This window comes from Nicotiana tabacum, chromosome 20 (genome assembly GCF_000715075.1).
Source record: "Nicotiana tabacum cultivar K326 chromosome 20, ASM71507v2, whole genome shotgun sequence".
NCBI lineage: Eukaryota > Viridiplantae > Streptophyta > Magnoliopsida > Solanales > Solanaceae > Nicotiana > Nicotiana tabacum.
Window position 1 is genome coordinate 35,415,044 of NC_134099.1, and position 26,256 is coordinate 35,441,299.

The following is a 26,256-nucleotide window of genomic DNA, read 5'->3' on the forward strand; positions in this document are numbered from 1 at the left end:
TTATCAGACTATTGATGAAGATTTCACATGAAAAAGAGTATGATAGAGATATGAAGAAGAGAGAGAGAGAGAGAGAGAGAGAGAGAGATAAGAAGGAAAAAGATATTAATTCATTCATAAGCATATACCAGAAAACGTACACTTCTGCTAAATACAGCTAAGGAGTATTCTAGAATCTCTATACCTGGTATGTACTAAAGTGAAATAGCAAATTGCCTTAGGGACCTAATAGACATAAACTAAACTGTTACTATTAATTGGACTGATTCGTTACATGTATCTATCTACATGCAAATGTATTCCTTTTTTTCTATTTTATAATGTTTAATTTTTTTATAAGATTTCTTCATAAACCTGATAATAATTAGATTCTGTGCAGGATGCACAGACTAATAGGGGTGTCAATGGATATTGAAAAACCGACTAAATCGACCGAATCGTATCGTATCGAACTGATTTTTAGGTTTCTTTTAATAAAACCTTAGGTTTTTATATAAATCTATAATCGTACTGATAATTAGGGTAGGTTTTTTATTTTATAAAAATAAACCGAAAAAATACCGAATCGTATCGAATAAATTTACATGTGAAAAATATATTTATTATTAAGTTTAAAAATAATAAAACATTAAATTTTTCCTTGGATTTTGGAATTATGAAAACAATTACAAGCCAACAAATAATAAACGCAAAATTATAATTCTCAAACCTATTATGTCACTCCCATCGAAAATAAATTATTTTCAGCATATTCACTAGCAGACACAAGACATTATAGCAATTATGAGTAGCAAACTACAATGTATTGATTATATTTCCTTTCGTATGATTTAAGTTTATATTTTTGAATATTTAATCTTCTATAGACTTTATTTTTCAGTCTCAGTCCCAGTTTGATTAATATCTTTCCACTCGTGTGATTTATATTTTCTTTATATTAATTTGTTTAGTTTCTTTTACGCTATTATAGAGTAGTTGATGGATCTATACTCTAGCCATCTTTCATATTTTCTTAATTCATCGCCCTTTAAAATATAAAAATGTCTAGAGAGTTTTGCTAAGTCCTATAAAAGTATGAATGTTATTGCATTCTACTTCTACTAGTGACTTTTACATGACATTTTTAAAAGAAAACAAAAATTAACCAAACCGTACCGATACCAAAGAGAAATCGATATAATTGGGACGGTTTCGAAAAGTTTAATTTTGTTTATACATAATAAATAACCGAAAAAATAGTATGGTACAAAATTTACAAAATAACCGACCGAACCGAACCATTGACACCCCTATAGCCTAATGTCAAGTCTTAAGAGGATGGATGACTCTTTTAATTAGTACTTAATAAAATATGTCCTCACTTGCTGCCAAAATTAGGGATCAAATCCTATCTTGCTCTTTAGCTTTCAGGCAAAGCCACTTTGCTTAATGACAACTGACAAAGATCCCTTTTTGCCTTTGTCAGTGAGACAAGTGAATCCTGCGGAGAAATTGCCAAAATTTTCAATAATAAAAAAGTTCAACAACTCAACAGTGCAAAAAAGTTTCTCTGTCTCATCCTACGCGATACGCTCTTAAACTTGGGATGTCTTCAAATATTTGACAGCATTTTATTTTTATGTGATTTTTATAACTTTCAAAGATTTATAAATCGTTAAATTATTAAAATTTTAAATTTTAGTTTGATGTTTTCTCTATCAGAAAAACTTTTAGCAATTACTTTTATTTTATTTGTTTAATTAAGTTTAATTTTATGAAATTAAACTGAGTAGAGTAGCATAATCATTAAAAAAAATGGTTCAAAAGTAGTAGCACAAAGTAAAGTACAATAAGGTGGATATGCTTTTCACTTGTTTCTTGCAAATGCAGACAAATAAAATTCAAATTTATTAATAAGTCAAGCAAATGCCAGAAACTCTTTTCCCTTTCAAATTTACTCACTTCTACCTCTTTCAAACAAGAGACAAATTTTTCTACTGAATTAAAGAGATGGGACATGCTTTTCAATCAGCCAAGAGTGCAAGACTACAGAGTGACATTGGACCCCTACATCCAAAAGGATTTTGCAAAAGTTATTTCATTTTCAAATTAATACACTGCTGTACACTTTTTGATTTCACACGAATATATATATATTTCGGTTGAAACTATATATATATATATATAAAGCGCCACCCATAGCAAAAGATGATACAGAGGTGCTAGTGGAAAAGTGTCGTGACCCAAAAATTCCACCGGAGTCGTGATGACTCCTAACACCGCTTGCTAGCCAAGGCAATCCACCAACAATGTTTACATTAAATCAATAAATGCATTGATATGTGTTTGCAAATAAATTTGTCTTATTTATCATGATTAATCGATATGTTTTTTCACGTCATTAAATTACTTAACCATGATAAATTGATATAGCTGGTGTAAATATCGGGGGGGGGGGGGGGAAATAAAGTTTTTACCATTGATTGAGACTGTGTTCTAATCACGTTAGTATGATTATATTATGGTTGAGTCCATTACTCAAATGGTTACTCAACTATCCCAAATTATCTCCTAAAGTCACTTAACTTTCGTTTGTAACAACAAAGTCACTAAACTATGTCTATTGCACTCAGAAGGTCACTCAACTAGATTTTTCAAATTTTGGATTGTCAAATACCTATTTTACCCTCTAAATTATAAACATTTATTTTCTTCTTCTCCTTTTTTTTTTAAAAAAAACTTTTTAATATTATGATTCTCTTTTAATTTATATTATGGACTTACCTATAGAATAAATAAATATTATTTATAAATTAAAAAAATGAAAAGTATAAGCATATACAATGCTAGAATAACAAAAATAATGAGCATAGTAAAACAATAATTAGAATAATATGTTAGTAATAATAATTTTAGTATTAACAACAAAAATTCAAAATTTATATACACAATTCAGAATGAACAAAAAATAAAGGTTGTAAAATATATATTTCATGCACGTAATATAAAAATAATTATTTAAATGAAAGTATTTTTATAATATACATTATATATTCTTGAAAATTATGCTCAATTATATTATTATATTTCTACCAACTTTCCGACGACACAAAGTTATATCACCGGAAAGCAGAGGAATTATTTGTATATGGTAAAATATGCTATGTTAAGTCGTGCATGACTGCATGGAATATAAATAATATAATTGAGCATAATTTTCAAGAATATATAATGTATATTATAAAAATACCTTCATTTAAATAATTATTTTTATATTACGTGCATGGAATATATATTTTACAATATTTATTTTCTCTTCATTCTGAATTGTGCAAATAAATTTGTGAATTTTTGTTGTTAATACTAAAATTATTATTACTAACATATTATTCTAATTATTTTTTTACTATGCTCATTATTTTGTTATTCCAGCATTATATATGCTTAAATACTTTTTATTTTTTTAATTTATAAATCATATTTATTTATTCTATAGGTAAGTCCATAATATAAATTAAAAGAGAAAATCATAATATTAAAAAGTTTTTTTGAAAAAAAGACAAATATTTATAATTTAGAGGGTAAAATAGGTATTTGACAATCCAAAATTTGGAAAATCTAGTTGAGTGACCTTCTGAGTGCAATAGATATAGTTCAGTGACTTTGTTGTTACAAACGAAAGTAAAGTGACTTTAGGAAATAATTTGAGATAGTTGAGTGACCATTTGAGTAGTTGACTCTATTATTATTGATGTTATATCGTTATTCTATGATGAATTTACCTGAAACAACATAATCATTGAGTATTCATATAGTCGATCCCAATTTGTTTGGAATTGGGAAAAGAAGACAATCAGTATTATTAAATTTTATACACAAATAGAATTAGATACAAAAGCTAAAGCTAAGTTTCTCCAATGTTGTTAGTGTTATGTTCTTGTCAATGAAGTAGATGATTAGAAGGAATGGAAAAAATTAAATAAAAAATTAAACACGTGGCACCAAAGGAGGCTTCAGACATAATAATTCTTTTTTCACTATTTATTTGCTTATTATGTGCGTAAAACACGAGAGTGCCACGTAACAAAAGTTGTATGTGTTAAATATATTTGTGAAAAATTTAGCGTATAAAAAGTTTGGTGTGTAAAAGATTTTTCGATTTCGAGAGGTGTGTCGAAAAAATTTGACCTCTTTCTCCCACCGAATGGTATGTTCTTTTAGAAACAAAAATAGCACCCAACACTGAATGACGGCAAAGTTGAACTCAAAGGATCCAAATGGACAGAGATCAACTGGGTTCTATACTGCTAGGCAAATTTGAATAAAACACATTCACGTCCGATATTTATAACCAATTATATTAATTTATTTTAGACGATTAAATGGGTGAAAAATACATACTAATTGATCGTAATTAAATTATAAAGTTTATGTGCAAAGTGCAAACACATATAATAAAAGAAAAAATGATACTGTATAGCCGTTGTAAAAATAATAGTCGAAAAAATATATAAAACTTGTATAATTTATATATATATATATACAAAAATTATACAAATTTTATATACTTTTTTGGCTACCAGATGTAAATAGTTTCTTGTTGGGGTTTTAAGTATATTAAATGCTTAAAAGAGGGTGAATGAGAAATGGAGGGAAATGAAAATTTTAAGTGAAATTTTAAGTTTCCCCCTTGATGAAAGAACATTGTCTCATATTAGAAGAAGAAGAGGTTTTTAATGGGTATATAAGCAATTGCTCTTCTTCTAGCTCTTAAAGAGTTGAGAAGAAGGCAAGCTTCGCGCCGTCGTCGTCGCTTAGCTCGGCTTCAGCTTCGGCACCAAATTTGTTTGTTAATAGTAAATATTAACAGAAATGTTATTAAATATCTGTTTTAATAACAAAATATTAATATTAAATCTAAGAATATTAATACTAAAATTCAACCGTTTCCAATTTTCAGTTTTCTATTTTTGTACAGAAAATTAACTACCCTCTTCAATTTTCCCTCTTTATTTTTGAGTAAATAGCCATTTATGTTATGACATTTATGCTATGGCGATTTTGCATAAACAGTCATTCTGAAGAGTTGCACCTCTTCAGATTTCATCCCAACTTTGGCTATAAATACAAGTCTATTCTCTCAGAATTTTCATACGATTTTCTGAGTTCTCCTCCTTTCTTTTGCATATTTTTAACATAAAAAAAAGCAAAGTGTGATTTGCTACCGAACTTTGTGTTCGCTGAAACACTGGGATTTGAATTACCACTGCACCAGTGTGTAATTTGTTCAAACTTGAGAGGAAATAATCTATAACCTTGGGTACTAGGAGGGGATTAAATTCCTTAAGGAAACACTGTGAATTCAGTGGGCTCGGATTAACTTCTGTTTCGTTTACATTTTCTGTTTTATATTATTTTTTTCTTTTCCAGAATTAGTTTACAAATACAGTTTACTAACATAATTGTCGTAGTTTTCGGATTACTAACCCCAAATGAAGGATTACCTGAAATTATCATTTAGCTGAAAAGTGAAATAAATTCTTTTATGCGATTACTGTATAGAAAATTAAACTCACGCTAGCCTGAGAATTCTTTAGTCCGTACGTGTTCTTTTGTTTTATTGTTTGGCCTTTTGTCTCCCAAGACATTATTATGAAAATCAAAATGCCACAACGTAAGCTTCTTGTCATTTCGTCACAAACAAAAATGCGATTGACTCTACTAGAAGATAAGAAGTCATGAGATGATGCTAAGTGTTTTTTTCTTAATTAAATTAAAATAATCACTCGTAAAGAAAAAAAAACAGTCGACAAATATATGTTATACATAATTAAGGTATAATATACATATATTGTCTATGGACATTAAATATTTTTAGCCGAGTAGAGAACTTAATTTGTCGACCCAAAAAAAAAAGAAAAAAAAGAAGAAAAAACTTTCACCGACAAAGATTCAATCTTTTGGCACATGGGCACTTCATATTTTTTAATGGAATATTCAGGGTGGTTTAATCGATATACGTGAAGAGGATAAGCTGATAGGTTGCTTAAAATAGTATAAGCTAATTTGTTCTAAAATAGTATTCGTGCTAATGATCGGAAAGTCAAGTTATACTTTGGTCAAAGTTTATATTAATTATCTTATAATGCTTTTCATATAATCTAATGAGTATCACTTTTACCACTTCATCATAAGTGTTTTTGAAATTCATTACCAGAAATGATTATGAGGCTGGAAAAGTAATTTAAAAAATAAAGCAAACGAACAATTTTGCTCGATAATTTGATAAGAAAGAAAAAATCTTAGAGCAAATTTAATAGTGGTTTGAAGCATTAAGCAATGCGATATTGTGATGAAAGCAACATAGGACCACAATGAACGAGACTTGAAGGCAACATTGTAGTACATAGAAAATGACTAGAAGAAAACCTACATCACTCGAAATATACGTAGTTCTCTACAAAAAACATTTGAAGTTGTAGCCGAGTGATTTTTTTTATTTGAAGGAAAAAAAAATAATTAAAGTGGTTTGAGGCTGTGCTATCTCTTATATGGGCTACCCCATTCGAATTTGAATTAATATAGCAATTAACGTTCTTCCACTTTTTTTACATTTTCTCCTTTATTCGTTTAAAAAAATAAATTTAACACTAATTGGAAAGTCAAATAAGATTTTCTTTGACCTTATCTTTTATAAATAGTTTTTAAATATTTTAAATTGTTAGCTATTGCAACTTATAATACTTTTTATGTAATGTAAATTTTGTTTCAAAAGTAAAAGAGTCTATGTTCAAATTCACATTGAGATTAGTCAATTTATTCCACGTACTTCGAAAAAGTTTATTTGCAATAAAAATTTGAGATATGAAAAATAAATGCAAGGACAAAAATATATGAAAGAATTTTTTTTTATTGATGAATCTTTGTGGCTATATTTCTAGTTGTTCCTTTGATTCTTTCCTTGGATTATTTTTTGCGATTCAAGGATTGAATCAGTATATTTCTGGAACGTATTATGATGCATACATATCTGGAATGTATTTGATCTCCATAAAAGTCTAGCAGCGTGTGGATCTTCTTCTTGAAGTATTTGATTATCAAGAAGCAACCAACTGCATTCTAAGCTGATTTTGGGGAAGAATAATCGGACTTGAAAAAGACACAATTTGATGTCTTGACCTTTTTGTGAATATTTCACGAATTTATGTAATTTTGAATGACTTTAAATATTAACCTTTTTATATGGGCGTGAACTAGGATTAGAGTAGAACAGTCTTCAAAAAAAATCCCTTAATGAACTTTTGTGTCTGAAAACTATGGATTTGGCTCGTCTTTTAGAACCCGATTTACTAGACTTGAAACAAAGAAAGTATATGTTACACAAAGCATAGTACTGTGTGTAACATAATATGATGGCTAAAGTATTAAAATCATGAACAAAAAAGGTAGGAGTATATGCTGTGATCAAAATCTCATCAAATGGGTATTTAAGGTCAAGTTTCTTAATCATTCCCCTAACCCATTGATTGCGATCTCAATGAGTTCCCCCCTTTACACCATTAATTAATCATGGCTATGAATATGATCCAGTTCATTTCCTCTGTTTTCCTTTTTCTGCCACCTCAGCACCCCACAACTCCTTAAAATTCCAAAACCAACCCTTACTCTTCTCTACGCCCAGTGCGCATTACGCACATCACTCACTCACTCACTCGTGGACAATGGACATTATCGGCCACATGAACCACACGTGCCAAATACAAACTCATACAGTGGCGGAGAAAATGAACAAAGGGTCCCTTATGTTTGAGTTACGTTTAGGATAGTCCCTTAAACATATTCATAAGTATTTTTTTTGGTAATTAAAGAGCTTTATTTACTAAGGGAAAATATGTACAAGAATTCTTAAGCATTTTTAATTCTTCAAGTTTGTAAAAAATAATGCTTTTGGTATGCCTCGAACATCTAACAAGTTAGCTGTTATATTTAATCTAAAAAATGAAAAAAAGATTAAACCAAAAATACAAAGAGAATCCGGTCAATTCCCATACACTGCAATACCAAAAATTGCATTAGGCACTAGAAATAGATAAAAAAATTGCATAAACTATGCCAAACACTAAAAATGTACCAAAAATAGCAAAATTGTACCTCCAAATGTAAGTATCCATTAAATTATTTATTTTACAGTTTTGTTAAGTTTAATAACCATAGTTTGTTAAAATATTTAACGAAGACCAAACTTAAGAACCAATGCTGTTCAAAAATATATTTAATGGACTATATTATCCTACCCAAAAATATAAGACATTTTTCTCTACAGTGGCGCAATATACGCGCAGCGTATAATAGCGGAAACCAACACAAAAAATTTGAAAAATTTGAAACTTTTATCTCTCTAAAAAAACAAAAGTCTTCTCTCCTTCACAGCTCTTCCAGCTTGGAACCTGAGGGTTTCCATTTTTAGGGTTTCCAAAATACCCCCAAAATTTTCCAGATAAAATTTTCTTGGAAAATTTGATGTGGGTATGATAGAATTTACATTTTCTAAGGTCAAAGTTTCGATCTTTAAGAAATAACATTAGTGTTTCCCTGAAAATTGCAAAAACAAAAAACAAAGCCGGATATTTGAAGTGCTGGGGAGGAAAAATGCCGGGGCATAAGTCAAAATCAGAGAAGAGTGAAGCAGAAAAGACACTAAGGAGGGACCCTTATGAGGTATTAGGTGTCTCAAGGAATTCTACAGATCAAGAAATTAAAAGTGCTTACAGGAAATTAGCTTTGAAGTATGTCTAATCTTTGAACCCTTTTAATTCTTGTTGATTTTGAATTTAAAGTTTTGACCTTTTTATGTTTTTTTCTTTGTTTTCAGTGCATTTCTTTTGGTTTTGGCATTGTAGAGCTGTTTTATTGAAACCCAATTTGGGTTCTATCAGAAATTTAATTTTTGTCTTTTCTATTTTGGGGTGAAAGATTTTAAATTTTGTGATGGGTAGTACTGTTATTACCAAGGTGATAATGAAAATTACTTAGCTTGAGAATGGTAGTTCTGTAGGCTTAGTTATATAGAAAAGGGCAGCCCGGTGCACTAAACTCGCGCTATGCGCAGGGTACGGAAAAGAGCCGTCTATTGTACGCAGCCTTATCTTGCATTTCTGCAAGAGACTGTTTCCCAGGCAGCAACTTTACCAGTTACGCCAAGACTCTCCTTGGTTATATAGAAATGTTAGCAATAATTGTTAAAATGCATAAACATTGAAGCTGTGTTGTTTCTGTGGATTTTTTTTTTCTAAAAGAAGAAAAGGAAGGAACATTTTGAAGAAGAGGGTGCATTGCTTACTATAAAGTGTGTTATTGTTGTCAGATCAGAGCTTTTTCCTTTATTTTTGTTTTTTCCCCTTGTGCATTTTCCTTTTGAAGGTTTCAACTTCTTATGAAACTTTAGTGGGAAGTATTTTCCGAGGTTTAGGTCTGCAACCAGTAGTCCAGCTAATTAACAAAATTGGGGGAAATAAATATCTTTACCTCAATATTAAATTTTAAGAGAAATAAATAACTGTCAAAATAAAGGATTGGTTTTTCCTGTTTTGAGAGAAGGAAGTAAGGGAGAAGTGGTTGTTTGAGCAGGATTCTGGAAGAGTTTAATCTTTTAGAATGAAAATGTTTATCGTTTTGGTTATTCTTGAGAATAAGTTTGATATTTAAGTTATAGGAAGGAAATTAGAATTTATAACTTCTTGTCTTCTTTACTTTGCTCTTTTTTCAGTCTTATCTTTCTCAATTCTCATCATTCTTCAGTCTAGTTTTGGAAAGTTAGCTTTGAGTTTGATATATCAAAGCTCAATAACAATTTGCAGGGCAACAATTACATAGTTGGTTCTGATGTCTGTGGAAATTATCAAACAGGAATGTTTTATAAAATCATTAGCAACCAATTTTAAAAATATTGCTCCCATGAGAAAGTCGTATTTAAGCAGTTCAGTAATCCGAGAAAGCTCTCAGCTCTTTTATATTTGTAGAATTTGGCTACATCATAGCATGTGATTTTAAGATGCAAATATTATCCCTCGGGTCTGATGCAGATTATGTTGTTTTTGTTGCTGCCTTCTCAAAATACAGGTATCATCCTGACAAGAATGGAAATGATCCTAAAGCAGCGGACATGTTCAAGGAGGTCACCTTTTCATATAACATTTTATCTGATCCAGATAAAAGACGTCAATATGACTCAGCTGGTTTTGAGGTGAGTTTTTTCCCTCACTGTAGTCTGTAAGACGAGAAGTTAATTTAGTTATACTTTTCCTAAGCATATGATACCTTCTGGTTGATAATTTAGTTTCTATTAGAATGTTGTAGCGCTCTTTATCCTAGATCGCTATCTTTAATAGATTAAGAGTTATGTGTAGACTTCCACTTGTGCATTCCTCATAGAGAAATGAAAATGTTGATGCTCTACCTAATATAAGTATTATTTAAACAGGCTGTTGAGTCAGAAAGCCAAGAATTGGAGCTTGATCTTTCAAGTTTGGGAACTGTAAACACTATGTTTGCTGCACTTTTTAGGTCAGTCCGTGTCGCGTGCAAATTTTTATGTTTCTTTTCAGTGAATTCATACTTCTGCTTGTGACATCTGTGCTGCATGATAATGAATTTTCACTTTATTTGCATTATGAGCAGTAAGCTTGGTGTACCAATAAAAACCACAGTCTCCGCAACTGTTCTAGAGGAAGCCTTAAATGGTTCGGTACCTATACAACCACTTCCACTTGGGCAGCCTTTGTGTAAAAAGGTATCAATCTATAAATCCAATGTCATTCACACTTGTTAAAACTTGGTTACTGCAGAAGTTCTTATCTTCTTCTTAACAGGTAGAAAAACAATCTGCTCACTTCTACTCTGTTAACATAACAGAAAAGGAAGCGAAGGGGGGCCTTGTCTGCCGAGTTTATTCACGAGAAAAAAGCAAATTCAAGGTCTGTCCAATCTAAAGCCAAATATCCGTAGGATTACTTTATTGTATATATTTGGTCAACTGAATGCTTGCTACATGGAAACAGATTTCTAGGAAACTAAATTTCAAGATTTTCTTGCTACTAGAATTGCGGTAAATTGCTAATAGAGTACTGCTACATTTGCTGTTGCTTTGACAAACTTTTAATTGACAGATATTGTCACCTAGCGATGCTTAGCTGAGTTAGAGACTTAATAATGTGTCTCTAGAATATATTCAAATATTTCCATCATTAGATCGACTCTCTTTTGTTTTCGTGATAAATCATTCGATAGACATAACCTCTTGGAAGCTTTTTCTCATATCTCTTTCTCAGTTCTCACTTAGGTTTGATATACTCATCTCTGTTCCTGTCTGTATTATTCTATTGTATTAAGGTTTCTGTCTTGACAATGCTGTAGACCTTGGTAATTGGTACATTTATGTCTGTGATTGGTTGATCTTAAGTAATCCTAGAAATGTTCTATGGTGGCAGGCCCCTTGTTAAAATTTTAGGACCTTGTAGAATTGTATATCAGACATCAGTAGTAGATAGTAGATACCTCATCTATGAGGTTACACTAAACTATTTTTCTAGTTGTAAAATGTGGGCAGAGAAAGAGGAAAAGTCTAAGATAATTCTTCTTGAGGTTTACAAAAAGGGTAAAATTGTGTCACCATTTCTGATTTCTGCCCTGTCTGGAAGTTGATCCCAGGAAATTTTACTTGTCATAGAAAGTGCTCGCTAGTTGAATTGTGCGAATTGGGTATTCTTTTTTGGACCGAAAAAGACACTGATTTCTTGGACTAGCTTAAGTTAGGACAACCCAGCATCAGCAGATCTACGTTCCTCATTTGGGAGTATCATACTATGATTTCCGTCATAGATTTTACACTATAATTTTCTTTGGTTTAATTCCATCAACCAACCGACAAATTCTTTGAATCCATGCAGACTTCGTTAAAGACATGCTACAATACTAGTTGGGAATATGTTTTAGTCTTGTTAGAGTACTTCAAATATTATTATTACTATTATTTATGTATATATATAACTTATTTTCACTTTTATTTTATTTGTATGATGATAACATGAGTTGAGCTTAAAAAGAGAATTGAGGATTCGTATAGCTGACCCCAACTTGTTTGGGGTTGAGGCTTAGTAGTGGTTGTTTTTTAATTCAATCAACTCAATCTTTATCCTTGTGTTGATCTGTTTTGAGTTTGTCACAGTTTGGTTATTTGAATTGTTTGTGTGCAGCTATTGTACTTTGACCAAGAAGAAAATGGTGGACTGAGCCTTGCATTACAGGTTCCATTCTCTATCCATTCTTTTGGTTGCTCCGTATTGCAGTCAAGTAATCTAGATTATCACACTTCAAATTACTTGATATTTTAGGCTCGAACAGATAATGAGCTCCTTTTTTTTTTCTTCTTATAAATATATGGATATGAATATCTGTTTTCTGTTCAAATCAAGAAATTAATGTCTAGTCCTAAATGATGCACTATCTTTCTTTAGCAACAATAGTAAGTTTCTAAATTCACGTCTCTGCCACATATGCCGAGTTTATGTTATTTCGATTTTATTTAATGACAGAATAGCAGATGTGGGGCAATTCAAATGTGAAACTAGATTCGATTAGCGGCCTCACACTAAGTGATCTCGTTGTTCAAATACTACCCTTTTTCTGCATCCTTTTTTCATACCCTCTCATATAAGCTAGGCCATCTGCTCTCAGATTAATCACAATCATTGTTCAAATTGATTCTTATTTGGTTTATGATCCTGGTTAGTACTACATTAGTACAACAACAACAACAACAACGACCCAGTATAATCCCACAAGTGGGGTCTGGGGAGGGTAATATGTACGCAGACCTTACCCCTACCCCGAAGGGTAGAGAACTACATTAGTATTGCTGTAAATTTATTGTGGCTTATTTGCAGGAAGATAGTTCAAAAACAGGTAAAGTCACATCTGCCGGCATGTATTTTCTTGGATTCCCAGTTTATCACATGGATCAAACCCAAAACTCGGTGAGTTTATATCTGTGCGTAATTTCAATTTTTAGTTGTTTCTCTAAAGTTTGTGCTCATATGTTCACATTCCTTTTTTTGCTTGAGCTAATGTATAGGTAACAGCTGCAAAGGATCCAGACTCAGCTTTTTTCAAGAAACTGGATGGATTTCAACCATGTGAGATAACTGAGCTAAAAGCTGGCACACATGTCTTTGCAGTTTATGGTATCTTTCCCATGCCGTCCTTAAAACTCTATTTAATTCAATGGAAATACAATACTCAATACTGAATGCTCCTTTCTGTTTTCTGGTTGACATTTGTAGGTGACAATTTTTTTAAAAGTGTGAGCTACACCATTGAAGCTGTTTGTGCTGAACCTTTTACTGAGGAAAAAGAGAATCTTAGAGCAATAGAAGCTCAACTTTTGTCAAAAAGGGTGGAACTTTCTAAGTTTGAAACAGAATATAGGGAGGTCTGAGCTCCTTCCAATATTCGCCAATCTCTTGCTCTATATTTATTTGATTTTACTGATTCCTTTCTGGGGGTTTGGCAGGTCTTAGCGCAATTTACTGAGATGACAAGTAGATATGCACAAGAAATGCAAGCTGTAAGTTCGATGCCTTGAGAACATCATGTGCAACTCTAATTTGGTCACCTATTTGAAGTGTTTTGATATTCCAAAGACAAAGTTAAATTATATTGTTTTAACCTCTTCGGTTATCAATATAGATCGATGAGCTTCTTAAGAACCGCAATGAAATTCATGCTTCCTATACAACTCTTCCTGCAATGAAGCGTAGTAGTAGCAATCGAAGTAAGAACAAAGGTGGTTCCAAGGAGGCCAGTGAAGATGGTCCAGTACGAGATAAGAAGGCTTCAAGAGACCGGTCAAAGAAGAAGAAGTGGTTCAACATTCCCTTGAAGGTTGACAAAAGGAAGCCTTGTTAAAATAGGGTGAGCATCTCTCTCTCTTTCTCTGGATTTTATAGATAACTGTCAGGTCAATGCCTTCTAGTGTCATGTCATGTCATATCCTTTCTTCCGCGATACACATTTACTTTTCTATTTTACTTGTAGTTTATAGAGAAACGTGGTAGCAGTTGGCGCCGAGGTGCACTTACTGTTTTGTCCAAGCAATGAACATGTTGCAGGACTTGAGAAATTGCCGGAGGGCGTAATTGCTGTACCTAGGCATCAGCTTTGCGCTGAAATACTGGTAGGTATTTATGAAATGGTGGTGTGACACGAGAAGCACTCAACAAATCCTATTGTAAAATTCTTTCCTCTTTATTCTTTTACCTTTTGATGTCCGTCCCCAACGCTCACGCATGTAAATTGCATTATTCAATCACAAGTCTTTCTTGAATGAGCTATGCTTGTGTCAGTTTTTAAGTGACAAAAGAGAGGACTGGGATAAAGAAAAAAGTTCGTTCTTTGTTAAATTCAGGCAAATAGCTAGGTGTAGAATTGACTAGTTCTTTTGTCTGAATAGTGGTCTGATATACTTGCTAATACAAAAAAAGTGAATAATACAAGATCATTGCTCTTCATGTTTTGTCAGAGATGCCTAATCAATTTTATGTTGTATGTGTCGCACCATGTTCAGCTGTTTTTTTTAAATTTAATTTTTTATATGTAATGATGGTGTGCCGACCAGCTCGTGCGCAATATAATTATTTAACCGGGTACTTGTCATCTTTAACAAGCACATAACTAAGTAAGTCTGTCTATCGAGGCTTAGGCATATGAAAAAAATTACTTTTAACATTTTTGTCACTATTTTGCTCTTTGGTTTCAGATATTTCCGTAAGACTAGTCGGCTGATAATATTTACAGTAGATGTTTTGTACTATACAATACTGAATCAAATTGACCATGTGATGCTCTTCTTTGTTTGGTTGGATCTTTTTCATGATTTATTTGTCTTATGTGACTACGTTTGCTCTCCCATCTGAATCCTATCAGAAATTTTGAGTGGGGTGGGGGGTGGGGGGGGGGGGGGGGTATTGCAAGTGAATTCATCGTCATAGCTTGACTAGCTTATTATTTCTGTCCCAATCAAATAATGCAAACATATTACAAAATAGGGTCTTTAGTAGTGATCGACAAAGATGACTAATTCTTTATTGAAGATCGACAAAATAGGATCTTGATGGGTGAGATTTCGAGGAAGAAAATTAGATGCCTAGTCCCAGTATGAGATGAGGGAAACATGATTTATGGTCATTTGTCAGTCGTTAAAGTGTCTATTTTATCTAACGAGCTGATTTAAGTCTATCGACTCATAGCAGTATGTGCCACTACCAGACCCCCAAAAAGAAAATAAATAAAGTATTTTTTCGAAGACCTAGAACACTAGCACTCTTTACAATCAGAAAATACGTTGAGCTTCAGGATATATTAAGGACGTCCATATCCGACCCAACTCATTAGTTTGCCACCCCTTTTTTTTTTTTGGTTCAACAATCTACTCTTTAAAAAATTTGAAAAATGATATTGGATAGCTGCTCTCAAAATAATAACCGAAAAATATATATACACACCCACCCACCCACACATATGTATGTTATATACAAAAATGGTACAAATTTTATACACTTTTTGGTTATCGAATGTAAATAGATTCTGGCGCGGGCTAAAAGTGAAAAAAGCCCTTTAAAATTCACTGGCCCGATTAAGTCTAGGTTCATATTGTGTAGGGTTCATTTAACGGGAAAGTATTCCCTACTAAGAATTTTTCCAATCTCAGGGTTCAAACTTGAGATCTCTGGTTAAATGTGGAGGGATTACATATATTCCATTGAATTTCCTTGGCTGTGTGTCTATAAATTGACCAGGTTCATATTATTAAAAATAGTGGTGCAGTCGTTTAACCCTTTTCTGTTAAGTTGCTGCTTATGCGAGGCTAGTGGTCGTAGTAGTTATTTTTGTCTATTTCCATTTGCATATGGTTTTCTTGAGCTGATGTTACTTGTGAGATTCATACAATCATCTTTATAGACCCCAGTTTTAAAAAAGTAGATCAAAGATGCTGTTTCCGATAGACCCTCGTCTCAGAAAAGATACAAAGGTCAAGAGGATAAAAAAGGCTCAAGAAAAACAAAAAGTAGGGAACAACAAGCATCAATACCATCAAAGCAAAATGCTAGAGAAGAATAAATACAAAAAACTTCACGAAGCAAATAATTGAATTATCATATGAGGTCTTGATAGACAACAAATGTTGAATTATCATGAGGTCAAAACTGTTCACATTTGGACATGCATTCTAATACAAACACATAAATCTTATCCTATCAAGACCTCACCTAACATCTTCACCCAACATATCATGTTCAATGGAAAACTATAATCCAAAAGCACCTTCACACTAAAACATGCCATCGGATCCTAACTAGCAATTTTCTTGTTGGAATTCACTTGTAAATGATTGACAACATCACATCTGCGTCTCACCTCTCCCTTTTTCCCAGTTTTAACGTGATAAACGCTTACTTTCTCAATTGCATGAGCAAATGCTTTAAAAAATGCATCTTGATCCGTTGCATAAAGCTCCACAAAAGGTTTAGTCCTAGGATCTGAAACCATAGCTTGATCTGAAGCCAATAGCCCTAGACCCTTTTGCAAGTTTATGTAATACATGTTGTCGAACTTGCCAGGTGTCATCACGTCGTTGAAGGCCGCCATATCTTTCGAGTTATTCCCACATAGCTTTCGTAACGCTTGTGCAAATGTAGGATTCATAGAAGGATCAATTTCTGAAGTGTTGCTATATTTGAAGATTCTCTTGCTAAACTCTGAACAATGTGAGAAACCAATAGTATGTGCACCCACTAAAGCCACCATTTCTTGTATGTTTAGATTTTTCGATGCGAACATGTTGATTATTGTATCCATGGTCATGTTAGGCCTAGCAATATGGCCTTCAACATCTTTTGCGTATGATTCAAAGCTATCTTTACGGCCGAGACGAATATTGTAAAACGGACCTCCAACCATGGTGATTAAGTCTCGAGTTGCAACAGCTAAAACATCTGCACAAGAAACAATGCCGGGGCATTGGAGTTCTAGGGCAGTCTTCGCTCGTGCAATAAGGTCAAAGGCGTCCCCGGGGAGAGAGAGGTTTATATCCGTGTCGCGCTCAGCCGTGGCAAAGGAGTTTGAGGAAATAAGTAACGAGGCGTCGCATCCTCCCACCATGCAGTCGTGGAAGAAGAGGCGGAGGGTGCCGGCTGCGGTCGTGGGCGCGGCAAGTTGCTTGTCGACGACGATTTGCTGGATGATTTTTTCAAATTGAGGACATGATTTATTGTAGTAGTCAACATTGAGCTTGGATTCTGTTAGAGAAAATAAGGCTAGAGATGAGAAGAGGAAAGTTGAAAGAAGTGGTAATGCCATGACTTCTGAATTGAGAAAAAAATGGTGGTGAAAGAAGATAGAAATGAAAGAAGGCTTTTAGTATTGTGTACAATGACGTTTGGAATTTGAGATTGGCAATATTTTGCATGCAACAAACATAAATTAGAGGTCTCAAATTTGTTCAAGGGCCGTTGTTTACTCCTTTCCTTCTAGCTAGTCTTTGCGGCTCCACATATTGCATTGTATTAATGATAATTTATGTTTTATCCCGTACGGTATAAATATATACATAATAAGATCACTTAAAATCTAATTGCAGTAACTGTTTAATTATGTTAAAGTACGCTGAAGATTAAGTTATAGTAACCCAGATTGAAGGGTATGTCCACTGCCCACAATCCACATGCCTGAAATTTTTACATATTAGTATCTTTAGGGCGTTTTTAAATAGTATTCCTTGTGTTCTAATTTTTTTTTTCCAACTATTTCAAGAGGAAGTTCTATTAAACTTAGATAGCAATTTTCTCGAACAAGTTTTTAATATTTGGAAAAGAAACTAAATTTCATTTCTTGTGCGTGTATTGTCTATATTTTAAAATACTATCTTGTACCTTTCTGTGTGACATGATTACTACTTGGTAGTGAAATTGTCTTTCTATTTGACATTGATTTTCATTTTTTTATTTGTAGTTGTTTGTTGTGGAAGATCGTGGTTTAACTAGTACTAGTATACAATCACACACAAAGAAAATAAAAAAAGGAAAAACAACACAAGGATTTAATGAGGTTCGGCTAAGTCTAATTCTCGAGGCAGAAGTTGAGTGAATTTTTTCACTATGAATGAGAAGAATACATTGTACAAAGAGTCCACATCTAAAACTCCTATATATAGATCCTAAGTACTCTTAAACCTATAAGAGAAAGATTTTCTCAATCCTACAAGGATAATACACTTTTTTTTGGTCAAAACTATTAGAAAAATGAGTTTTTCCAAACCTATAGGTATTATGAGTTTTCTAAAAATACAAAAAAATAAATTCAAGATGCAATTTACAAATCTTCTCGTCGGCTTGAATACTCTCCATCAACAGGCACAACATCTCTCTGTCTTATCTCAGCTCTCGTAAGGGCTATGTCCATTACGCACTAATCAACTAAGTATAGGAAATGCCTAAACTTGTTAAGAGACTTAATCTTTTCAGCTCTAACATAAACTTGTTAAAAGACTTAATCTCTTCAGCCATAACACCAATCCATCGACTGTTTCGGCACTCAAAATTGCTTTTGGATAGTTATTACACTCAGGCACATCAATAACCTATGTAACTGACGAAGCAAATCACATAGGATTTAGATATTCAAGAAGATTCACATCAATTACATTTGCAAATCTTTGTGGTCACTTGATCACTTTCTTCACTCTGCATGGTATTATGCTGTACGATTGATATTGCACAGGGGCATCAACATTATCATCATGATTAACTTTTTGCACCTCCTCAACTTCTTCTACTTCTGAACTATTGGGCAGAGCTAGTGGAGATTCAACTTTTAGCTCTATATGGACACTGTGACCATAATATGTTTCTGCTATTGTGTTCTCCCTCTGACAATAAGGAAGATTCATTGAATATCACATCCCTACTAATAACTAATTATGGAGTCTTTGGATCGATGCACCACAACATGTAAGCTTTTACTCCAGTTGCATACCCTAGAAATATGCACTTCTTTATCCTCGACTCAAGTTTGGCATCCCTTACTTGAGCATAAGTAATCTAATATTGTCAAATTTGAATAATCAATAGGCAAACCAGACCAATGCCTTAAAAGGAGTTTTGAACTCAATAGATGTGGATGGAGATCTGTTGACCAAATAACAAGCTATATATTGATTGCTTCAGCCTAAAAATTCTTGCTAATACATGAGTGTGAAAGTATGCTTTGTGTCCTATCATAAAATGTTATATTAATGCATTCTGCAATACCATTCTATTGTGATATTATCATATAAGTGCGATGTCTCACTATGCCCTCTCTGCTGCAGAAATTATTAAATTCCGAAGTGTAAAATTTCAATTCATTTTCAGTCCGATTATATTTTACTTTTCTTTTCGCCTGCCTCTCAACCATCGTCTTCTATTTAACAAATATCGAAAATGTCCCATCTCTTATTTCTAGAACATACACCTAAATCATTCTTGAGTAGTAATCAATCAAAGTCATGAAATATCTAGTACTACTCTTGGAGAGATCTCTATCTGGATCCCACAAGTTTTAATGTATATATAATTTAATTTGTCTCCGATCTTGTGCTCTACCTTCTTGCTGAATTTTACCCTTGTTTGTTTACCAAAGACACATGCTCACAAAAATTCATAGATTGATTTTTGTACCCATTCAATAAGTTTTGCTTGGCCAACAAAGATAATACCTTGTCACTCATATGATCAAGTTGCAAGTTCCACAACTGAGATTGATTCAAATTACTCTTTAGGAAAATCTTTGTTATAGTGACCTTGCTCTCCGCGCTCATAGTAATTCTGTTTTTTTTACTCTAGACTTTAATCTGGGGTTAGACTTTTTACTATTAAAGTCCTTCTGTTGTGTTATTCCTATACTTATAAGATCTTCGCCATAAGTTTTGCTTCCTGGAAAGCTCTTTTTCAACTTATTTGATTTTAATATATTACTAACATCATCGAATGGAATAATGTCTTTCCCATATAGCAACGTATCAACAAAAGTATCATAAGACGATTGTAAAAATTATAACACAATCAACGTTGATCCTCACTCTCAATTTTAATATCTAGATTCTTCAGATCCATTATAATTGAATTAAACTGATCAAGGTAAATTTTAATAGGTGTACCTACGTTTATATAGAGATTGTATAATTTATTTTCAAGTAAAGGCAGTTTGTCAGCGATTTAATAGAATATAAGTCTGTTAGCTTCTTCCATGTTATTACTGCAGAACTTTAATTTCTTCAGTAAAGTTTCAAAGAGTGCTGAAGATCGCACTCAAAGCACTCTCTTTCAGATATGCTTCTCAAACTCTTTCATTCTCTTCAGGAAAACTCTTGTAGCACTACAGATGATTTTATTCTAATCTTCCATAGACTAAAAGTAAATCCCTTAATCGAATTTTTACTGCGTACTTTGTTAAGAATGATGAATGTGAGCACGTGATTTTTGCCTCACAAGAACTACTCCAAAAGAAATCACAAATAATTTTTCTTTGTATACGATTTTGAATTTTTCGTGGCATTTTATCTGTGCATGTTTATTTTATTCTAATTAAAGAAAAATATAGAAAAATAGTAATATAGGTACATGTGCATTTAGGAATTAATGTTGCATTTACGTAATTAATTAATCATTGGTTTATATAAAAGGATAAAATACAAAAATAAAATAAAATATATATATATATATATATATATATATATTAACCATAATTTGGATTAAAAGAAAATCACAAAAAAATATGCATATGTGTTTCTTGCCATTGTGTTGATTTTATTTAAATGTTTAATTTGTGTGTTAATTATTATAGCTGTTAAATAATATGTGTGTAGTTTTATTTTTTGATTTTACAATTTGTTTAGGATTTTATTTAATTTTTAAGAAAAGGGAAAGAGTTCAAAAATATGAAGGAATTCGGATTGGGCCAGTTTTTTAAAAGGAAAATCAGGCCCAAAATCACACCCCATGCCTAAGTCCAATCCAACCCGTCTCCAGCCTCTATCAAACGACTCCGTTTCGAGCGTCTCAATCTGGACTGTTGATCTCAAATGATCAAACGGTCCCAAAGATGTGACCAAACCCGACCCCTGACCCATTACCCGGTTAAGCCCGACCCCCCTGTTTAAACCAAACGACACTGTGTGGTATAACCCCTTTCATCCTGGCCATTGATCTTAATAGATCTAACGGTTAAGATCAAAACAACCCCTCACTATATAAGCCTAAATCCTTACCCCACCCCCCAAAGCCATACCCCGCCTTTCCCACCTTCGTCTCTGATATTCAGAGACCAGATGAACCCCACCTGCAACCACCGTCAACCACCCACCGGAAATCGCCTCACGGCGGTTCCGGTGGTCCAAACAACCCCATCTTAACACCCCCGACTCCTCTTGACCTCTCCGTTCCAAATCTGTAACCTATATCCCTCGAATCAGGCCCTAACGTCTCGAATCTTTGATCAAACCTTGGCCTGAAAACCCAACCTTTTCCGATGGCTTCCAAATCAACACCATAGCTTCTCCTGACCACCCTCACCATGGATCTGACAATCGTTTGTTTTGAATCTTCCTAAAACTCCTCGAATCTTCTTTTGAAGGTTCGAGCCGAACATGAACTTGCCAGATTTGTTTCAGATTCATACTAGGTGACCCCCAAGCTTCCTTCACCCCTAAACCACCCTTGATTCCCTTCAAATCTGCCCAGAAATGATCAAACCCTAAATCCGAGAAAAAATGGAACCCTAAAATTCCAAATCATGGAATTTTTCCGATTAAATGAATGTTTGGGGTCTAATGGACCTTAATCGAAGTATTCTCAAATTAGAATACTTCGATTCAGGTCCGTTCGACCTCAATAAGGTTCAATCCGATTCAAGATTAGGACATATTTTGGGTTGAAGATTCAGAGGTATTTTCTCTGTTTTTCTTTTGTACTCTATGTATGTATTATTGCCTGTTGTAGTAGTTTGTATAATTTTCCTATTTTTTTTTTCTTTTACTTAATTCTGTCTCATATCCACTAGACCCGTTTATTCGATCAAATTCTAGCATTGTTTCTGTTTGTTATAATTGCTATGAGTTGCAATGTGTGTAATCGATTAAATTAAGTTCGTCGATTAGTTATTTTATTATAAATCCATGTTCCTGTTATTGTTGATTGAAACAGCCTGTTTATTTATTTTTGATTGACTGTTATCGTTTGTTTTAGGTAGTTAGTTAAATTAGTTCTCGTCAATTAATACACTCTTGTTTGTTAAAACAGAAAGTTTGTCAAACATTGTTGTGTATATTTGATCCGTGGCCATTTGGTTTCAGGGCATTGTCATCCTAATGACAATGAACTTGCATTCCTGATGTTTGCATTCATGTGCATATTGATTAAACATTTAAGTTTCAGTTTTAAGGATTGTGTTAAGTTCTATGTTGTGTTAAGTCTAGATTGATTTAATTCTAAGTTCATTTGTTCCAATTGATTTCTAACCTTAGTCCTTCAGTAATCAGAAATAAGTTTGGGTACATTTGAAAGTCAGGTTTAATTTTCAAATCTTGGTTAAAGTTGAAAACAGATTTCAGATTCTAAAAGTTGTAATACAGTAGTGTTTGTGTTAGGAGGGCAGTAATATTAAGGGTTTTCAGGGGCAATTTGGGTTTGAAACAGTTAAGTTTATATTTTAGTATTAGTGCTTTGTTAATGGGGGTATTAACTAATACATTAATGGGGAACAAAAGGTAATGAGGGGCTGTTTAAGTGGAAAACGCAGTCTTAGTGGCAGATAGTGGAAAAATTCTAATTTTTCAAAGAAGAGAGGGGTCGGGCAGCACCTAGGGAAAAAGAGGATACTTGTATAAAGAGAGGGAAGGTCTGGACAGAGAGGGGCAGACTGAAAGAGAGAAGGAATCTGGAAAAATACTGGAAAAGAGAGGAAAAAATTCAGAAAGTAAAAATCAGAACTTTTACACTAAGAGTTAGAGTGTTAAGGCTGAACTTTTACATTAAGAGTTTCAGGCTGCTTTTCTTGAGTGTTTAACAAATCAGAAGACTGTGTCCTTGCATCTGTCTGTGTTTCATTTTGGTACTGCTGGTTTTCAATTTTAGTATTTCCTGGATTTACTGGTTGTTGCTGTACTGCTGTGTTGCTGTGTATGCTACTGCTGCTTTCTGCACTGATCCTCCTCTTCTTCTCTTTGCTTTTCAAATACCAGGTACACAAATTGATACACTGGTTTTTGTAGGTTAAAACTTGAAGCATGAATACAAAGAAGTGAAGAGTTGAAGTTTTAAATTCATTATAGTTGTTTATTTATTTGTATACGTATTAGAATACCTTTTTCATTAGAATCATGTAAGTGTTTATTTATGTATAACTGGACATGCCTTTTTGCAATAGTTTAGTAAGAAAACTGCCCATGTATGTTTAGTTAAAAGGATTGATGATATAGTAACTCTTGTTCTGTTACTTCAGTATTATCTGTTAAATAGCATATATCAAAAGCATGTTAGGCCATTTAGATTATTATCAAACATTCAATAGTTATCTCATTGAACAAATGGCCTGTTTCGGAAACTGATAGGAACATTGTTTAATTAGATACAAGTAGTTAATTTAATGCATGTAAATGGTTTTAAAAAATATTTATAAGATTTCCAAGTTCTTACATTCCAGTAGAACGCCACTTTAAATTTGAAGAAACTTGTTAATAAGATGATACCATTTTTTACAAGCTATGAATATGTATAACCATTAACTAGCCCTATTGGATTAAGGATGGCCCGGGTCCAGTTTTACCTCACATACGTTGGACTTGGGCCCAATAAATGGCAAACGGATCGCCCTTATTGCATCATTTTCAGAATTAACAAATCGTATACGGATCTTAACTAATAACCCGCAAGCATGGAAATAAATTAGGTACTTTTTCTTATTTTATTTTAGAGACGGACGGAAATAGAAAAATATAGTTACTATAGGACGATCCTTTTAAAATAAAAATGGAGGTGTGCTTCGCCATAGTAAATCACAAATTGCGGGGCCCTCAGTAAATATTTACTATAAAATTGCTTAGACTTCGGAATGGACCGTTTAACAAACTTTCACGGCCCTACCCAAAGTAAGTGATACGCTAGTCGCTTTAGACGCGCCTTTAATAATTTAATTTTCTTAAAACTCGAGTGCACATTTATGTGACCCAAATCAAAATCTCAACAGAGTCGAAATATGTCGATAACCACGGGTACATTGATGTGACGTGGTTCGAGATATATTTTCACGATGTTGCAATTCTCTATAAAATAATAATAACAATAAAGCGGTTAAAAGTTAAAATTGCACTATAATTTTTGAACATGTATTAAAATCAGATATTTTATTACAACAGTTTAAGTGACCGTGCTAGAACCACGGGATTCGGGGTGCCTAACACCTTCCCTCGGGTCAACAGAATGCCTTACTTAGAATTTCTGGTTCGCAGACTTCATTTGGAAAGTCAAATATTTTCCTCGATTCGGGATTAAATTGGTGACTTGGGACACCCTAAATCTTCCAAGTGGCGACTCTGAATAAATAAATAAATTCCGTTTCGATTGTCCTTTAAGTGGAAAAAACTCCCTTCCGCGCCCTTTTAAGGTGGCGCAGGTGAAAAAGGAGGTGTGACAGCTCTGGAGATTCTGCTGGGGATTAGGAGAACCCATAATCTCTGGTTCAGGGTTCAAAATTCGAGCTTAGATAAATTGTTATATTTGGCTTTATCTGATTTTTACATGTTTGAGCTTAATATGCAAAATGATGCTTTTTACTGCTCTGATATTATTTGAACTGTACATATAAACTGTGCCGAAACCTTCTCTTCTTACCTCCGGGGATGTGCTTACTGGTTAAGACTCCCCATTCTGTTAGTGTCATACCCTAAATAAAAGAGGCTCGGAAAGTTTCTAAACCGGCTGACCTTTTGGTTCCCGGAAATGAGCTCTTTCCTCAACTCGAGTTGTCTGCTCGGGTGCACTGTCCAGAACAAAGACCCAGGTTTTGAGCATAGAATAACGTGACTTCATGCCGGATCCCTAGTAGGAACGCTTATTTGCATCATGTTGCATTCGACTTAGGGGACTCAACACAGGGGTTGGGTCCGTCTAGGACTAGCAACCTGAAATGGAAAAAGACCATCCTGCTGCATCCTGTGTGTTGTGCGCATTTATTTGCTTCAGATCTGCATGCTGACCGGCTTCTGAAATCAAGAATTTTTGAAAAAAAATTTTGTGAAAAAAAGAAAGAGAAAAATAGCAGTGTAGGGAGATAACTACTTTTTAGAAAAATAAAACCAATATCCAAGTAGTATCAAAACCCTGCCGAAATTTTGAAAAAAAATGAAAATGTTTTTTTTTAGTTTAATGTATTTGAAAAAAAAGGAGTCTTGTTTACATTTAGTTTATGTTGGGCGAACTACGCTGGTTTGATTCTCACAGGACGTGAGATACGTAGGCAACCCTCGTCGGGTCCAACCTCCCATTTTGTAAAAAAAACAAAAAAAAAATGTCAAAATTTTAATTTTTCTATCATAGAGTCAGGTGATGTCGTTTTTATCAAAAATAGCCGAATGTTCCCAAAAGGAACGCCGGAAGGCTGACTTTGTATAAACGACCACTTCTGTCATTCTTTATTTTTTATTATTTGTTGGTTAAATCGCACAACCTTAAAATCTTCGTCTCTGAAGTGCTGAAAGGTCGTGTCCGGAAGATCTATTTTTTTTTGAAAAAAGGATCAAATTGTTTTTTTTAAAATAAATTTTCACTTGTTTAATCTTATTAATAAATGTGCAGAATGAGCACGACTCAAAATGAACCCTTTTCAATCATGAATAAAATTCCCCTCCAGTTGCGGCTATGGTGGAATGATTTAGGCAAAGAAGGGCATGACGAAATCAAGAAACATTTGAAAGGTCTCACGAGTTTGTTGGATATCAAGCCTCGAGGAGATATTATAAGGGCACTGGTCCCTCACTGGGATCCTGCGCACAATGTCTTCCACTTCTCGGACTTTGAACTCACCCCAACTTTAGAGGAAATAGCAGGGTACATCGGCAGTACTGAGGTTCCATTGAGGCATAAATACCTGGTTGCTCCAAGAGCCGTAGCAGTGCACCGGTTTTTGGACTCA

At 33.5% G+C, this 26,256-nt stretch overlaps 2 protein-coding genes across 2 annotated transcripts; one reads left to right on the forward strand and one right to left on the reverse strand.

Moving 5' to 3' along the window:
* Nucleotides 1-8,309: 8,309 nt before the first annotated feature.
* LOC107786794 (chaperone protein dnaJ 16) lies at nt 8,310-14,430 on the forward strand. Its single transcript, XM_016608299.2, has 12 exons — nt 8,310-8,765; nt 10,099-10,222; nt 10,460-10,542; nt 10,657-10,768; nt 10,848-10,952; nt 12,231-12,281; nt 12,921-13,010; nt 13,109-13,217; nt 13,317-13,465; nt 13,547-13,600; nt 13,723-13,947; nt 14,071-14,430. The coding sequence occupies exons 1-11, from the start codon at nt 8,629-8,631 to the stop codon at nt 13,939-13,941; spliced, it is 1,233 nt and encodes a 410-aa protein (XP_016463785.1). The 5' UTR covers nt 8,310-8,628; the 3' UTR covers nt 13,942-13,947; nt 14,071-14,430.
* Nucleotides 14,431-16,163: 1,733 nt separating this feature from the next.
* Nucleotides 16,164-17,600, reverse strand: LOC107786793 (peroxidase 6). The gene has a single exon (XM_016608298.2). It carries the CDS (start codon nt 17,389-17,391, stop codon nt 16,384-16,386), a length of 1,008 nt encoding a protein of 335 aa, XP_016463784.1. The 5' UTR covers nt 17,392-17,600; the 3' UTR covers nt 16,164-16,383.
* Between the last annotated feature and the right edge of the window lie 8,656 nt (nt 17,601-26,256).

What these genes read in the sequence shown, in the direction of transcription:
- LOC107786794 (XM_016608299.2), top strand. Translation starts at nt 8,629, where the DNA reads ATGCCGGGGCATAAGTCAAAATCAGAGAAGAGTGAAGCAGAAAAGACA. An exon ending in GGCAGCCTTTGTGTAAAAAG is followed by an intron (nt 10,769 to 10,847) that starts GTATCAATCTAT and finishes TCTTCTTAACAG; the next exon opens with GTAGAAAAACAATCTGCTCA. An exon ending in ATGCACAAGAAATGCAAGCT is followed by an intron (nt 13,601 to 13,722) that starts GTAAGTTCGATG and finishes TTATCAATATAG; the next exon opens with ATCGATGAGCTTCTTAAGAA.
- LOC107786793 (XM_016608298.2), bottom strand. Translation starts at nt 17,391, where the DNA reads ATGGCATTACCACTTCTTTCAACTTTCCTCTTCTCATCTCTAGCCTTA.